This window comes from Grus americana, chromosome 14, assembly GCF_028858705.1.
Source record: "Grus americana isolate bGruAme1 chromosome 14, bGruAme1.mat, whole genome shotgun sequence".
NCBI classification, from domain to species: Eukaryota; Metazoa; Chordata; class Aves; order Gruiformes; family Gruidae; genus Grus; species Grus americana.
The window spans coordinates 19,311,389-19,329,327 of record NC_072865.1 but is presented as its reverse complement, the minus strand read 5'-3'; the positions used below and the strand labels follow the sequence as shown (position 1 = coordinate 19,329,327).

General features: G+C 41.7%; 2 protein-coding genes across 4 annotated transcripts in view; one reads left to right on the top strand and one right to left on the bottom strand.

Moving 5' to 3' along the window:
* CTNNA1 (catenin alpha 1) overlaps positions 1-17,939 on the bottom strand; it is a 119,114-nt gene that overhangs the window by 56,012 nt on the left and 45,163 nt on the right. The gene's annotated exons all lie outside the window — the stretch shown is intronic.
* On the top strand, positions 431-3,278 carry LRRTM2 (leucine rich repeat transmembrane neuronal 2). Its single transcript, XM_054841421.1, has 2 exons — positions 431-849; positions 1,195-3,278. Exons 1-2 carry the CDS (start codon positions 846-848, stop codon positions 2,739-2,741), a joined length of 1,551 nt encoding a protein of 516 aa, XP_054697396.1. The 5' UTR covers positions 431-845; the 3' UTR covers positions 2,742-3,278.

Genomic DNA, 17,939 nt, shown 5'->3' with positions numbered 1-17,939 from the left:
TGCCAAAACCCTCTCACCTCTGCGAAAAGCTGGTGCTAACCAGCATCCTCTGTTCAAACTGCGCGTACTTTGCATCTAAAAGTTCCTTTTATGCAGCGATATTTAACAGAAACCAGGCAGCAGCTAGCACTAAGGCACTTCCAACCGCAGCTCTGCGCTGCTTTTAACGCCAGCTGAATACAGCCAGCACAGATGTAGGAGGGGGGGAGCGGAGTGGTGCAAGTCTTTCCTATTCCTTCTATCGTGGGGACGAAGGACTCCTACCGTTGATTTTTTTTTTTCCTCCGCTCTCTATCAGTGGTCTTTAACATGATCACAGTATGCACCACAATGCTTTAAAACAGCAAAGCTTCTGGAAAACCCAAACAAAAGGAACGTCACCAGGTGACGTCAGCCTATATACAGCCCTGTGTGGTCGCAGCGCATAAGCAAATCCATTCTTGTACCGCTTCCCTGAAAAGCTTTTCAGTAAATGCACTCATGCTACTACAGGAGCTTCTCTCAGCAATAAGCCACCCATCTGCCATCAACAAGTTAGGACTAAAGGAAGCCACAGCTGCGGAAAAAGAAAACGTGAGCTTCAATTAAACAGCTGAGCAGCCACAGAGGATGAAAACTTGTATTAAGCATTGATTTAAAAATTGCAGACCTGTCAGAGGAGATCAAGCCAGTGATTTCAAAAGGAATATTCCAAGAGAGCATCGTGGATTCAATTTTGCACTAATATCAAAGGACACTAAACCCAGTAAATTATTCAAAGGCTATCTTACGTTAGAGCCTTTTACAGACTCACCGCGTTGAGTCTAAAACTACGACTGAATGCAACCTCCAATGTACTCAAAAGAATGGGTAAGTTCCTGCATTTCTATATACCTTGTATAATGAATGACCGGCTGTGCTTTAAAGGAGCAGTTAGGTGCTAAAGCAAATTTTTCTGCACTGAACCTTATAAAAAAAAAAAAAAGAAATGTTTTCTGATTGTGACCCTGTAATTCTCCGTAATAGAGATAAAGACTCATCCTAAGTGTAATATCCAAGTATTGTGTGTTTCGTAGTAAGTTGTTTCTTGCATTTAGAATTAGCTTGTCGGAAATGCATGGCAATGTTATCTGCAGTGAAATCTTCCATCGTGATGTTCAAAGTGTACTGATAAGGCTATCCTATCTTGTTGTTTTCCTAAATTATATTCTGCAGGCTTACATTTCAAGTGGCCATTAGGGGCTCGTATGCTGGCAGCACTATATGCAATGAGTATGGTTTTAAAAATGCTGCCTGCCTTGGGCATGGCTTGTCCACCAAAATGTCGCTGTGAGAAGCTGCTCTTTTACTGTGACTCTCAGGGGTTTCACTCAGTGCCAAACACCACTGAAAAGGGCTCGCTAGGTTTGTCACTGAGGCACAATTATATTTCTGAACTTGAAAGGGATCAATTTGCAAGCTTCAGTCAACTTACTTGGCTTCACTTAGATCATAATCAAATTGCAACAGTCAGAGAAGATTCTTTTCAAGGACTGTATAAACTTAAGGAATTAGTCTTAAGTTCCAACAAAATCTTTCATTTGCCAAACACAACTTTTAGCCAGCTGCTTAACCTGCAGAATTTGGACCTCTCTTTTAATCAGTTATCCTCTCTGCACCCCGAGCTCTTCTACGGCCTTCGCAAGCTACAGACCTTGCACTTGCGTTCCAACTCCCTGCGGACCATCCCGGTCCGCCTGTTCTGGGACTGTCGTAGCCTGGAGTTCCTGGATTTGAGCACAAACCGCTTGCGAAGTTTGGCTCGCAACGGATTTGCGGGATTAATCAAGCTGAGGGAGCTTCACCTAGAGCACAACCAGCTGACAAAGATTAATTTTGCTCACTTCCTCCGGCTGAGCAGCCTGCACACGCTCTTCTTGCAGTGGAACAAAATTAGCAACTTGACATGTGGGATGGAGTGGACCTGGGGCACCTTAGAAAAGCTCGATTTGACTGGAAACGAAATCAAAGCCATCGACCTCACCGTCTTTGAAACTATGCCTAACCTTAAAACCCTCCTAATGGATAACAACAAGCTCACCGTTCTGGATTCCAAGATCCTAAGTTCGCTGACATCCCTCACCACCGTGGGCCTCTCCGGCAATCTGTGGGAATGCAGCCCAAAGATCTGCGCCTTGGCCACATGGCTGAGTGGCTTCCAAGGTCGGTGGGAGCACTCCATCCTCTGCCACAGCCCCGACCACACCCAGGGAGAGGATATTCTGGATGCAGTCTATGGTTTTCAGCTTTGCTGGAATTTATCAACTGTTGTTACGCCCGTGGCTACGACGTACGCAGTTCCGACTACCGAGCACACGAAAAGAATAAGCTCTTCTCATTTCCATATGGGAGACAAAGAGATTCCAACTACGGCAGGCATGGTCGTTACCACCGAAGAACATTTCCCCGAGCCAAACAATGCCATCTTCACTCAGAGGGTAATTACAGGAACAATGGCTTTATTGTTTTCTTTCTTTTTTATCATTTTTATAGTGTTCATCTCCAGGAAGTGCTGCCCTCCCACATTAAGAAGAATTAGGCAGTGCTCAATGATTCAAAACCACAGGCAGCTCCGATCCCAAACACGGCTGCATATGGCAAATATGTCAGACCAAGGACCCTATAACGAATATGAACCCACCCACGAAGGACCCTTCATCATCATTAATGGCTACGGACAGTGCAAGTGTCAGCAGCTGCCGTATAAAGAATGTGAAGTATAATGCCTACATGCCATCAAAAATTAAATCAGATAAGTAACCTATTTTAAAATTGTAGGGGACCTACATCAGATTCTAATTTTTACAAATGTTGACATAAAGCCTAATTTTCCAAGCTACTTAATGGAAACATTGTTTATGGAGTGGTGCAGTATTTTTTATTTTTAAGTTTTTTAAAAAATAAATCCATAATATTTTCAGTGTTAAAGAAGCAATGATTACATTAAACTTGCACTCCTAATGTTTAAAAGTCTAAAGAGATGCTCACCTCAAACTATGTAAAATGTTTCATGTTATGTAATTATATGACTGTGTGTAAACATTTATACCCAAGGCTCCATACTCTACTTTTTCTAATGAAAACAGTCCGAGGGGAAGGATACTGGATATCTGCACAGAGATCTGCGGGGGGGACATACGCTCCATTTGTTCCACTGCAGCTGTAGGATCCCAAACACTCCAGCTGGCTCTGTTCACTTTAAAGGCAGCCGTGGAGGAAGATTTTCCTCCTCTGATAATTTTACTCCAGTAAAAAAAAAAGGGGGGGGACGGGGGACGGATGGACGGGAAACAAAAAAAAAAGGGGGGGGGGCACGCAACAAAAGTCCAGGTGGGGATTTAAATGCATCGGGGACTGGTACGTTTATTTGAAATACAGTTTTCCTATCTGCATTCATAGTTTGGCTTGCTTAAAGGGACCTTGCTAAAGCTCCTAAGAGATACAGAAAGGAGCAGTTCACATGGTCACAAATTAGCAGGACGGTCACAAATTAGCAGGACTCTCCAGGCGCTTACCAAGTAGGCAGCGTAGCTTATTTAGGAAAGCTCTGTCCGACGGGATCGATTCGAAATATTAAGTGCATTCAATTCTTATCAGCTCTCTGGTTTGACTTGATGCTGCTTTTCATGAATTCAGGCTAATTACTGACGACTATGAACAAACGGCATTTCAACACCTTTTCATGTGTAAATACCCTTAATGCAAGTTTTTCTTAATTAAAAGTAAATATCAAGGCGAGGTTAAGGAGAAGAGGAAAGGAAGGAAGGAAGGAAGGAAGAAGCCTCTCTTTGTCCCCCCGCTGCCCCCCCAGCTGAGGCTTCCTCTTGCCTGGAAGCGATTTTCATGCACTAACTCCACTGGTTTCTCTGGAGACAGAATTAGCCCCTGTAATATAAGCTCTCACTTGTCCTCCTCTTCCAAAATTCAAGGTAATTACCAGTTAAAAATAACCCCCCCACCCCAACAAACAAAACCATACCTTCTGATAAGTTAGGAAAATATAATTAGTTTATAGAATAGTTCACTGAAAAATGTTTCATTTCTTACTTGATATGGGGCAGAATCTAAACTAGTATGCCATTTAAAGAAAATCATATATAAATATATATGCATACACACGCACCTCATTCTTAAGGAGTAATTTGGTTTCTTTAGCCAAAAGTACCATATTGCTATTTATACTATATTATGAAGTTATATGTAAATATTTGCAGATCTATGCAGCGACGGTGGTACCCGGGTGCCACGGGGGCAGGGGGGGTCTGGGGGGTCTGCAAAAGATTACATTATTTTTAAGTCAACTGCTCAGATATTGTAAACATTCTAACCAAAGCTAAAAGGACCAGAGGGATGGAAAAAAATTTATATATATATATACATGTATGTATAACTAAAAAACGTGTTGTGTCCAATGCTGCAGTGTTAAACAATTACCAGCACACACCGATGAAGAAAAGAAATTCCTCACAGTGTTGACATACCTTGAACAAATCAGTAATTACAGTATGCTAATTGTGTTGTACTAAACTATTCTGCAAACTTTTTAAAGAGAAAAATCACTGCATAAAAATCTGTTTGCTATTTCACTCTGCTTTTATATATCTGTATTACCACTTAGTGAGGTATTTAGGGTGCAATTATACAACAGTTTGATGTTTTATTGTGAAATGAATTCGTCCAAGGCAATTATAGCAAGATAAGTGTGACTTCTGTTAAGATTTTACATAAAGATTTTTCAAGTACTGGTTTTGAAGATATTAATTTGCATCATTTTGCTTTTACATACAGTGCCCTTATTATAAAACAAGTATTTTGTTTACTTCTTGGGACTCTGTACTTTAATGGAAGAGATTCAGTGAAGTCTAATGGTTTTCCATAGAGATCCCTTTGAACCCTCGTAACCGTTTATACTGCGATGAGCCGATTTACACCTATTGTAGGAAATCAATTACTGCTTTTAACTGAATACAATAAATCCTGCAGGGCAGGTGGTCAGAGAGCAAATATTCTGTATGATTAAACCCCAGGTGAGCCAGAAGGCCAGACCTAAGCTGATAAATACAAAAATGTATTGGTATCCGAGGGTATTTAGCTGCTTGTAGAAAGACTTGCTTTATTCCTTACCGTGAGTAAGTACTTGCAGCTTTTCCCTTACATCCAGGCTTTTGCTTTGCTCCGGGCTGCCCCAGCAGCATCCCGTCCCTGCCCGTGCACCTCCCTTACCTCATGTTAACTACCACGATGGTCCGCACCGTGGGGAACTGGAAAGCAGACACTTTTGGGAATGATTTTCATGTACAGCTGTAGGGTACCAGCAGAGACAAAGTTCCAACTGAACTCATTAATTATACTGGCAGCCAAATAATCTTGCTGCACTTTCATCAACCATCAGATGTCAATACTGAACTCTGGTGTCCTCAGCTGCATTTGCAAGAAGGAATTCCACCTTTCTCCTCCAGGCCCAACAGAAACCCTTGCTGCAAGACAGCTGAGAAGTACCACGTCAGTCTTCCACACAGTGACGAGAACCGGCCGCTTGACCGAAGCGCTGAGGTTCCTCCCGAGGAGGTGCTTTCCCAACACCCCAGCTCTGTGCAGAAGCCTGCTCCGCTTTTATTAACTTACAATTATGCCCAAGAAGAGTAAAGACAGATGTTCCAGCAGTGCTGGATTTCATCTTCTTCTCCAACCCAGCCGCTCATACCAATTTTCCAAGCATTAAAGCACTGTTCCAGTGTCTCTCCAGCAAACACACCCACGCGCCAACTTCTCTCCCTCACCAGTATCCCCAGTTCCCACTGGTCCTGCAACGCTGCCTTGCCTTGCAGACAGTGAAGCAGGAGGCCAGCAGACACAGCTTAGCACGGCATCGTTCAATTTTACTTTGACTCTCTGTACTACACGTTAATACGCAGCCAATCTCCCAAATGCCGTGGTTTATGTCTGCCATTTCCAAAACCATTTGTTGCCAGGTTCCAGGCATAAGCAAAGCAATTCCGCAAACATTACATTTAGAGTAACAGGTATCATAAAACTCACAGAATGTCAAACACTAGCAGCGAAGTCAACTTGAATTCCCTTAGGAGGGACAGCAAACAGCAGGCAAAGCCACCGCTCTACACAAGGACACAACCAGAGGCTGTTAATTTCTGGTTGTGGGTTTGTTTTTTTTTTATTAAAAAGAAAGCTACTGTCTTCCATTCTCAATTGCTTGTGACTCTTCCAGGCAAGGAGGGTATTGTAATAATTGCGTTACTCAGCAGTCTCCTATTTATTCTGTTTATGGAACAAGAACCACGATGATTTGGTTTAAATTCATGGTATTTCAGTACGAGCACTGGCTGACGACAAGAGGTTGTTAACACGCTCTCCCCCAAATACCCTCTCTGTTGCACAGCCTCAGTCTCTGCAGATACTAAGTGGCATTATAGGCGCTTCACCACCTCTAGGCACAGCCTCATGCGAGTGTTCAGGGCCTTTCAGAAATGAAAATGTTTTCTACTGCTCTTGAGATCCTCGTCCCATCCCAAGATCTCCTCCAGCCTCACTGATCTCTAGCCAGCTTTTCTTCCTCCCCACCCTCATGTCAGTGAAATGCAAACCTAGCAGCACAAGTTCAATTTTTGAGTCATCATACTGGAACAGGTCTGAATTAATGCTTTCCGTTCCCCTCTCGTTAGTCGCTCTGCATTAGATCATCATTTAAATGCACACAGCTAAAAATTACTCGATAAAGAGTAAAATGGGTTAGCGTTTAGTCTCCGGCTGAAGTGTTCCTCTGCACAGAGTTCCCATTTCTTATCAGATGGAAGCATAATTAATGCCGCTGTATCAATGTTTGGTTTTGTTTGCTTTTCCCCCCAAGCAGAAATTATCTGATTTTTCAGTGATAAGCCTAGCCTGCATGCAAATCTAAGCATCTGAGCTTATGTACTGTTACCCCCCTTAGAAGACAGTGACCTCTTGCTAACACATAAAATCAGAAATATCCAGTGGCTTTAAACCGGAAATCTGCACTACACACTTATTTTTTAATGTGTCTAAGTTAATTTCTGTACTACTTTAATGAAAATAAAGTTGATTTAATTTTGTAATCTGCATAGCTATCAAAATCCATCTGTTCAGACCAATGAAATCTACCCAGAAGCTGAATTTCATCTTTCTTATGAAGTTTTCCATAAAAATGAAAAGTTCAGAGAGGGATATAGGATTTCTCCTCCCTCAAAAAAAAAGGAACAAGCAATGAAACAAAAATCAAAGGCAGTTGCACAGCAGCAGCTCCTCCCTCCTCACGCCTTTCTCCATTGCAAAGAATCCCGTACGCCGGAACTGGTGCCAGGCTTTGGTTTTTAAGCCATCACGCTAGCAGGATGCTTAAAGATAGTTTCAGAGTCATTTGGAAATTCAGCATTTCACATCTTGTATAAAAACCTTTTGAGAGGTATCTAGGGAAAGGTAACAGAAGTTTTGATGGATCTCACCAAGCCTCAGACAGGGCAAAACACCGAGCAGCTTGTGCACCTCTGGTGTAAGCAACGAAAAGCTGCACCTACTATCCTTCAACTGCTCCTTTGTAAAAAAAAAAAAAAAAAAAAAAAAAAACCAAAAACAAAACCACAAAACAAAAAAAACCAAACAACCCCACACCAAACACACAAAACAAAAACCACCAAAAAATCACCTCACTCCATTTTTCTGTTTACCATCACGAAAACATTAGTGAGTGAACTATTCTACCAGCTTAGCAAACAGAGATTAAAAAGGAGTCTTAGATGCATTGTATTTAAATTATGTTTAAGGAGCCACTTTCTGGTGGGAGGGGGTGTAAGTAATGGAGTAAAACAAAGTGCAGTGTACAGAAAAATTTTGTTATTAAAATTGTGTATACTGTAAAACTGAATTTGCCTCTTTCTTCCTCCCTTTTCAAACAGAGGTGTCATAAGCTCATTCTTTCACAACACGTGAAGACCAGCCTACATTCTCTGCAGTTTAAGAGCACATCAGCACCATCCAAAGCAGACCAGCCAGGTTTGGGCCAGTCCATTTGCCACAATCATATCAAATATAGCCTTTTCTGCTTTACTACAATGAATGAGCTGGTCTGCATGGGTTCTTCTCAAACAAGATGTCTCTTGACTAGCAAAAATTGTTTGTATAAGCAAGATGAAAGAGTGAAAAACCAAACCAAAGCCAAACCCTCAGCCCTTGAGGCTGCACCCCTGTGAGCACCTGCATCAGAACCAGCACAGGCGGCAGCATCCTCTCCGCTGTGCTGGCGTGAGCCTCCGCACCACCCGGCAGAGGCTGCCTGCAGGGCTGCTGACACCTGGCCCTAACCCCGGGTGTCCCCCTTGGGTCACCCGCTAGAACAATGGTTGGTTGCGGTGCCAGCCGGGAGCGTGGCGTTTCCAACAGGACCACCTTGCCAAGAATTTAGCAAGGGCAAACAAACCGTATCATTTAGTGATGTCAAATAGCAAGGTATCACTTCAGCTCTGAACTACAGCCATCTAGAAAGTGTCAGAAATACGTTCCCTGTACAAGAAGTGTTCTTTATATGGGCTACCACGATGAACGTAACATTCAAAATCACGGTACTTCAGTAACACGAGAAAGATTTCTGAGTTAGAGAAGTGACAAGTTCACAGACACAACCCAAAAGCCTTGATACAACAGCTGAACAAAAGAACAAGTTTCAGGATGTTACAAGATGATTACATGCACTGAACTGCCAGCTAAAATCATTTTAGTAACTAAGCCTTAGCTGCATTTACTTTTTTACAAAAGGTTTGGCTGGAACAAGTTCTCAAGGGTTTTAAATGTCAGTTGGCTAACTGCCTCTCAAATCCTTCTCATACTTCAAAGCAGCACATGATAAATCTATTTTCTTAAACTCTCAAAGAGACTAATTTTAAGATAAAAAGCATCTCTCAAATGCAAAACTAGTTGTTTTCACAAGCAAAGGTAAGATACATAAGAGAAAAAAACAGTATTCTGAATATACTATGCAAAACCTTAAATCCAATTAAGTAACAAGGAAATGCCAACATCACTAGTAACTTACTTTTAAGTGTAGGCTGTGTTGGGACAACTACCCAAAGATTGAGACTCAAGAATCTGACCGCTGAGGACTGCACAAAATAACAAAAAATTGCGGCACATCTAGGAAAGCACCGGCTCCCTCCTCCGGTGAGTGTACAGGCTAAGGACAGCGTTCATCCACCATAAAACCCTAATGTTAATATTTACTGTAATCTGTTCTTAAGGAAAAAAGCTCTGTGAAATCATCATTACCTAATCAACAATTTAATTACTGTGAAGATACTACGAAAACAATTGTACTATAATGAATTAAAGCTCTATCAGTCATATTTGACGTCAGGAACCATGTGCTCTGAGAGTTACTTTGGAAGAAATTCTTTATGCTGAGGGTGGTGAGGCACTAGCAGAGGCTGCCCAGAGAGGTGGCAGATGCCCCATCCCTGGAAACATTGGAAGTCAGGCTGGATGGGGCTCTGAGCAACCTGATCTAGTTGAAGATGTCCCTGCTCACTGCAGGGGGTTGGACCAGACGGCCTTTAAAGGTCCCTTCCAACCCAAACCAGTCTGTGATTCTATGAAACAACAACTAAAAAATTACTACTGTTGCCTCATTACAAAATGTCATGTTTATTTCTGTGACACATGACTAAAGAGGTTTGGTTACTAAGGGCATTCAGCAAACATTTCTGGGCTGAGAGGGAACCAAAACATTATTTCTGTTGATTAAAACTAGCAGAACAACTAAGTCCAAGAAATTTGACTTTTTTTTTTTCTTCCTTCTTTCTTAGTCTGCTAAATGGACGAGACCAAATAAATATACACAAAAATAATTTGAGACCTTCTGAACTGGCAGCATAAGAAACAGCAGCTAGGGGCTGAGCAGTGACCAGAGAATATACCTTGAGTTAAACACAAGATCTTCTCCCCAGCGTGCACCACAAACACTTCCAATACACACACAAACAAAACTGAAGTGGGATTTTCTACTACCAGGATATTTTAAGAAACTAATGAATCTTCCTTTTAAAAACCAAAGTATTTATTTTAAATGCTGTTCAAGTCACTTACCCCTATTTTCTCCCAGCAGGCTCTGCTACTTGTAGGTTCAATACTCAAACTAGCCAAAGTGCTGTTTCTCTTTTCCACCAATTCTTACCCCTAAAGAGCATGCAGTGCATCCACGGTTTGATACAGGTGCATTATGCTTTATACCAGTTTTAAAAAGCAGCCTTGTTTCAGGAAAAGTCTTGAAGTAAGTGGAAAAGATTCATCCATCAAGAAGGTCCTTAAATAATGAATGGGTCATAATTCTTTACAGTCAAAAGCAATTAATTTTCTGTATTATAATCAGGAGAATAAATCTGAAAAATCCATTCTAATGGCTCTGAATCTGAAGGTAGTGTTGCAGCTGAATTTTTAATCTTAAAATACAGGAGCAATGAGGACTTCTGCTGTTTACATATACAATCTTCTACCAAACAGAACAGCTTTACTGCATATTTAATAGGTAGAACGGGTTTTGTGAGACCGCATGAGATTAAAGACAGCACTAGATACAGGAAATGCATTTCAAGCAGAAAGGTCCTTCCAAGATACTTCTCAACCGTATAGCTACAAAAAATTCTTGAAATATCATTTATGAAGTGTACAAAACACTGCAGAAAAGCTTATTGCAAAAAGTAGTTTTACTCATGTGTTTGCAAAGAGCTAAAAATATTGAGAAGAGCGTTAATGTGGAATCCAGCTCAACCCTACAGCAAGTATTCTTATTAGGATGCATTTGCTCTCTTCCCTTTAACTAACTCCTAAATAATCCATGGCATTCCAGAACCTCTGCCTCAAAAGCCACATGCTGTTTAGCTGGGACTATCAACTTCTGCCCTCAACTAGATTGCTTCAACCCAGATAGCACCTTAGTTTTTAATCTTTCAGAGAAGAAAAAATGTAAAATTAATAGACCTCTTCATAAAGCTAGTAATGACACAACCTGTTAGCAGCGAGAGCATGGGGAAGGGGACAGGGACACAGACTACCAGTGCGCTCCCATCTCTAAAGGCACCACACCACAGTTAACTAGGGGAAAACACATATCCATTCCCCTGCACTGCAGGCACTTCCACAAGCTTTGTTAACAATCTCTGCTTTGAGTAAGACCAATTTTAGCTACTCCAGCTGACTCACCTGACCCAGAAGGGTGACACAGTGAACATTCTCAGGACGTACCTATTAAAGGATGCAAGCCAGGAACAAACTACTAAGTTGGGAAAACCACACAGCAGGCCGTTCTGCAAGCCCCCAGGTCTAACCAAATACCTCTCATTTGAAGAGCAAGAGATATTAAAGCATCATCTATGTTGTCCTCAGGATAAGACAACATGCTTCAGTAAAGACGCAGAACTACTTATTGATCGAGTCTAGCCCTGAAGCATGCCATCCCCAAACGAACAGCAACATCTGCTGTACCAAGGTCTACAGAGACCTAGGATTAACTCCATGCTTCAAATTCTGGTTGGATAATTTAAAGGTTAAGAAAATCCTCCTCAGTCTTTCCAGATAGTCCTGAAAATGGAAATAGCTTCCAGGTAGGACAGACACCTAGCTCAGCACCCGAGGGAGCAGCAGACCACTGCAAAGCAGAGACAGAGGAGCACAGGCAGCCAAGTTTGGTGACTCCTAATGACAGCTGGAAAGTCTATAGGGATCAAGTGTAGATCTTTAGGGTTCAGGGCTTCAAGAATTTAACAGCCACAGGGCAGGCAGGAAGAGAAAGCTATCTCTAGTTTATATTCTTCTCTATGGATGACCGGTTCAACTCTGGGACACATATTAGCACCGTGGCAGCTGTGGAAATAAGAGCACTTTGACTACATGACAGATGCCTTTTGCCTGCAATTAGCATCCAGTCCTAAGACACCAGAAACTTCAAAAAAGGCTGAGGTTAGACACTTGATTAGGCTGAGCTACAGAAAAAAATACAGTAAGCTTTGGCAGCTACTACATCTCTAACATGACACTACACTCCTGAGCAAAACAAAAGTAATAGATACCTTCGACAAGTTCCTATAGTCTATAGTGACAGTTAACTTTTAGGAGATGTCTGTACATCCTTGTCCTTTCAGTAAAAGTCGCACGCTGAATGTCCCACATGTAATGAACTTTTGCCAGTTATTACTTTCTGCCTGTGAGTGGAGACCAAGTCTGTAGACCAGCTAAAATATGTCAGTCCTTTGGCTGAGGGACATCTGCTGCCCATAGTTAAAATAATTCAATACCGACATAGTCCACTGTGTAACACAATGTAACAATGAAATTAGGACTAAGGCATTTCAGCTATTTACAGACCACACGTGCAACTTCAAAGTAACTTCTGTGCTAGGAACTGCTGAACAAGTTTCAGTGCCTCTTCTGCTCCATTTTGGATTTGTCAGCGATGCAGGTATTTACTGACAGATCTCAAACTTGGAGAAAACCACCACTTTGTTCCAAATCTGAGAAGCGTTTAGGGAATGAACTCGAAGCTCTTGCTCCCACGCTGCAGAGATGCACCCTTACCAGCAGGGACCAGGCCAGCCAACGCCACCTGACACACAGCGAGGTGGTTGTGCAAAAAACACTTGCACAAAAGCAGTAACGTTACATGGAGACCTGGCACGTGGAAGTGCTCAGCACCCTCCTCTACCGCAGCTTAAGAGCACTCCAGGACCTTCCCGTGACTAACAGCTGTCTGACAGCACGCCGTAAAACACGGTGGCCAAATGAAAGCACTCCACAAAGCAGAGAACGACTCCAGCGCACCGTGCAGATAAATTTCAGGGATATTACCCCTTCATACCTACAACTGTCTATGCACAACAATTAACTTGACAAAGCATGTCAATGAGAGTGTCCAGAGACACATGAAAAAGTTTTATACTACATTCAAATGAGCTGATGCTACTAGACTGCAGACTGCTTTCTTCTTCTTAGTGGGCACTCGATCATTCGAATATACCACAGGAAAGTTGCATCATTAAAAGAGGAACTTTCCGACACTTACTTTTACTCTCCATTTATTCAAAAATAGTAATCTTCATCAGGCAAATTAGTAAGAGATCACCAGTTTCAAAAAACAGTTTCAATTGTTTATGCAAACCTAGCTACGTTGCACCACATTCTGTTCACTGCAACTCCTGACTTCAGCCTGTGCCCTAACAGTCAAGAACAAAATTCAGCCCATACTCACTGACCACCAGACACCCACTGGGAACCAGGAAAATACAGGGAAACCACTCCAAAAAAGATGAGGTTACGTAAATAACAAAACTACCCAAATCCCCCCTCCCCCCCAAAAAAACCCAACTTTCATTATGCACACATAAGCAATCAATAAAAAATATAATAGAGCTTATACACAGTAAGTCTGCCTAAAATATATGCAACCAGTGATCCTGGGGTACTAACTGAAAGCAATATTTAAAAAATCAAAACTAAAATCTTAAAAAAAAACCCAAAACCCACCACCAAAACCAAAAAACCTAAACCAAAAACCACTAATGGGGAAGTTTACCTATGGAGGGCAGGAAAACTTCTAAAAATTCAGTTTCAAGAAGGGTTTGTGCCTCTGCAGATGGGAATCTCTGCACAGAGACAGTTTCAAGGATATAGTCTTAGTACCAGACTGCTCTGTTATTATGTTAACCAATAACTTAATGTTATCTTTATCTATATAAAAGTATATCACCTCTGACCATATCATCTTACCCTAAACCTATGTCTGTTTGTGTGCCTACTACTTGACAACTGCCTTTTTCTGAGCTTTTTACCCGTTACCAGCTGCAGGTCATCTGTCTTGCACTTCGGGTATTTCCTGGTCATCTAACCTTTAGCTAGTCTAAGTACTGCTCAGTTGCCATAATCTGATTAAAATGGGTAAACTATGCCAAAAATATTACTAACTTTTAATCCTGAGGGGATTTTTTTTGAATAATTACTAGATACCGTTTCCAACATTTGCTTATGCAAGACAAATATTTTAAACTACTGAAGGAATTAGGACTAAATGACAAGTCCATATACTTGATGCAGATTGTTCACAGACACAAGGTGCAAAACATGATAAAGAACAAGAACAGGTTTCAGTGATCTGAGCCAGGAAAAAACCCCACACCATTCTGAGCAGAAAAAAGGGCTTCTTTTTGATTTATATTAGAACAGCTTCTACCAAGGCCATCACACAGCCTGATTTCTATTTTGACAAGTGGTTTGGTTATTTCTTTTATGTAATGCAGTTATCATCAGGAAAGGCCTATTTTACCAGCATGTTACCAAAAGCATTCCACTGCCTTTGAAACAGATATTTCAAATTAGTAACTTATTTCCAGTATCTTCATTAACATTAAAAAAACCTCCAAAAGTCTTACTTCCTCATATGAGAGCTATAATTTGCAGAGTCTGTTCCTTAAAAAAAAAAAAAAAAAAAAAAAAGGAAAATCAGGAGAACACACAAGTTAGTCTTCTTCCATATTTCATAACATCTTTTAACTTTAATGGCAGCTGACCAAAATCTTCAGGACTGCTCCAGACTAAAAACCATTCCTAATCCCCACAACTTTCTCCAGAATTCCCACTCAGGGCAATGCTGGGAGCAGCGGAAGATGGTGGGGCTGGTTTGTAATCAGTTCACATCTTAAGGACAATCGAATCTCAGTGACGTGAAGTGATAAATTTCATCCCCAGCCCATGCAGGAGCCCAGTTACTAACTTGTATGTCTATACATACATAAATACATCCACCCCCTTGTGCTCCAGCTGCAGGGGTAACGAGCAGTTTCATTTAAATACCTTCACAGGCAACAGTAACCGAGCAAGTCTTTTTTTTAAGCAATGGTGAAATCAAACCTTTAAAATTACTGACTAGTGCTATCAATGTACTGTTTCTTGAGGGGAAAAAGTGGTATTGCAACAGCACAAAGTAATTTTTTTTTACTATTCTTTTCACATGTGATGTGGGGGAGGAGGGAAAGGTATGAAGAGAGAGGTCTGGTCTGGAAAACAAGATTCTCTCAAACATTTTGTACTACTTTTGTACCACTACCAGGTAATGGAGCTACAGGTGTTCTCTTAAGGCTTATCCTTGCATTTAAAGAAGTTAACAGCATCAGTTTTATGATACAGAGCACACAGGTTCTATACCTTTACACTACGTTTCCACCACTGAGGCAAAACTATCTATTCATACAGATAAGTAACAGTAGGAAAGTGCCAGGGTGCCAAGAAAATCATCCTGCAACAACGTGCATCTTTTCCTTAAGAGCTCAAAAGAAAACTGAAATTGGCTATCATACATCATATGCTGAAGCTGAGTTTTCCTAGTTTCCATTAAATCATGATACTGGGCCAAAGTTAGGACTCTACAAGCCAGACTTGGACCCAGCATTAACAAAGCAGGCACACCTGTGTCTTTTTGCAAAAATGTAAGAGGTTTGTTTCTTGTTACCTTGAAACAGTTTTCTAGCTGAGGTCCGAGAGCCAGGCTGAAGGGCTCTGACTTGCACCTGGTTGAGTTACCAGGTCCCCACCACCCTTCAAGCAGCACACTGCTCCCCAGAGCCCTCCATGAGATGGCAGATCATACCTAGTCAACAGATGGGAGGCAGAAGAGCATCTAGGCTCTATTTTACACAACTCCCAATGTGGAGAGGTTATTTGCAGTGGGTCTGGCATCCTACTCCTTCAGGAGTTAGCAAGCACGTATTCCTTTTCTCTTCCCTGCCCATCATGAGCAGGCAGGGTTCATGTTGGAGCTGGGGCTCAGGACTCCAGCAACCCAGGTCCAGGCTGCTCCTCTGCAGCGCAGGGGTGGACCAGGCAGGTGTCTCTTTCCTGGGCCATCCTGGACCACAGCCCCAAGGCCCAGCTCCCACCAACCCAGCAGAAGAAAGCACGCAATGGAAAAGCACCGAGTCTGCACCATCCTGCAACAAACAGCCTCCACAATCTTACAACGTGGGTCTACACAGACCCTACAGATTTGCTGATAAAAAGCTCTATTTTAAACCTACAGTGTTTTTTCTTGCAGCACGCAGGTGAAAACGACACTGGATCACCCCTGATTGCTGTGCAACCAGGTGAAGCCTAATCCAGGCTGCTTGGGAATGACAACCCAGGAGCTCAAGGAGGGCAGCACAATATTTTGTCAATACTTACAGCTGTTTCCTCACAAGCTATTTTGTTGAATGACGACTAGTTAAGTTTGGCTACAGGTCAATTCATCTCACTTTCCGTATGGCTGAGTAGATGGGAGTAGCAGGATGGATGGGGGAACGTCTCAGAATACCAAATCAGAGGGACAAAACGCTTCTGCAGGAGCCACGAGACAGCTGCTGGGGCTGGTGAGTAATCCGCTACTGCGAAGCCGCCTTTACAGGCTTGATTTTTCATTTTTATGTTAATTAGTAACCTTATCTAAAGAATATCTCAAGTTTTTCCTTTGCAAATTACATGAACTAATAGATATATCCAGAAATATGAAAAGCAGGCTGAAGTTTACACCCGCGGTAATTGTAAAAGCCTTGAAATATTTTAGTTTTTATCATATTTTACATGCATGTGAAAGGCTTTAGAAATAGAACAACTAAAATTGGAACAACACAGACCCCTGCAAAACTCAAATTAAATAGAGTGAGCCAAGACAGCATATGCCCTTTCCAAGAGGAAGAGAACGCATTATAAATCTGGGAGTAAAGCCACCTAACTCCTGGCAAGACAGCTCAGAGAAACAGATAATAAAACAATCCTACCAATACAGTCATAAGACATTCAAAGCTAGATTTAATGTATCCTTTATTCATTATTAGGAATATAAATAGCTTTGGTTTGTGACAGATTTTTAAGTATTTCCTGTAGGAAGGGATTCAGCAGCCTTAACCTGCAATATAGCAACAAAAAAGCTAGATATGAAGTTGCCTTCGACAGGAAGCAAAAGGCATTAAAAAAAAAATAGGGGGAAATAGCATGAAAAGCTGCCGAACTGGCGAGGGACTAGCTACTGAGCACCTCTAGCCTTGCCAGCACCAAAAAGCAGGAGTATCTCCTCGCCTTCCCGCACTGCATCTCTAATATCTTATGTGGAGACAAGCAAAGTTAAAATTGCTTGAAACACGGCCGTCCTCGCTGACCGCCAAGTTGTCACCACCGATGGCAGTTAAAGAAAACCAGCAACCTTATTCCCATCACCTCCATTTACCTAAAGCAAGTGACTCACCAAGGAACCGTGCAGGATTAGAGAGGCACTAAAAACGTGGCATGCATAACGTCATCTTTTACAGAGACACTATCAAGTCATTATTTACTAAGCTGACTAATTAGCCAGCCACCCTTGCAGATAATGAGAATGCATTAAAGTATTTAAAATTCCAGTGCAAGCCTGACACATACAAAGTGGCTGCCCTTCTTCAAAAGAAAACGAATGTCAAAGGAAATAAACTATTTAGGAGCAGTAAGCACATTTGAGATGGAGCAGGAAGGTAGCATCACCCAAGGTAAGCATTCGGAAAAAGGAAGCAAAGCGAAGCAGAGCGCTACGGGATGCAGAGGTATTTCGCATTTTTATTGTATCAGCTTCTACTTGTAAAGGAATCATTAGATAGATGACTTAAATTAGCATTAGATAAAGCAGCAGCTATTCAAAACAAACAGAATTAATGTACAGAACTGTACGATCTGGCACAGAGAAACAGGGAAATTTAATGTACTTAAGCTGACAGTGATCTAAAAAACCCAGCTGGTTAAATTCAGTTTTTACACCAAGAAATAAGCTTTAACTGAACACAGACTTCACTGCAGTCTAGTATTGAAAGCACCCTTCCCTTTACGTAGGCACTGCTCCAGAAGCGGGTAAT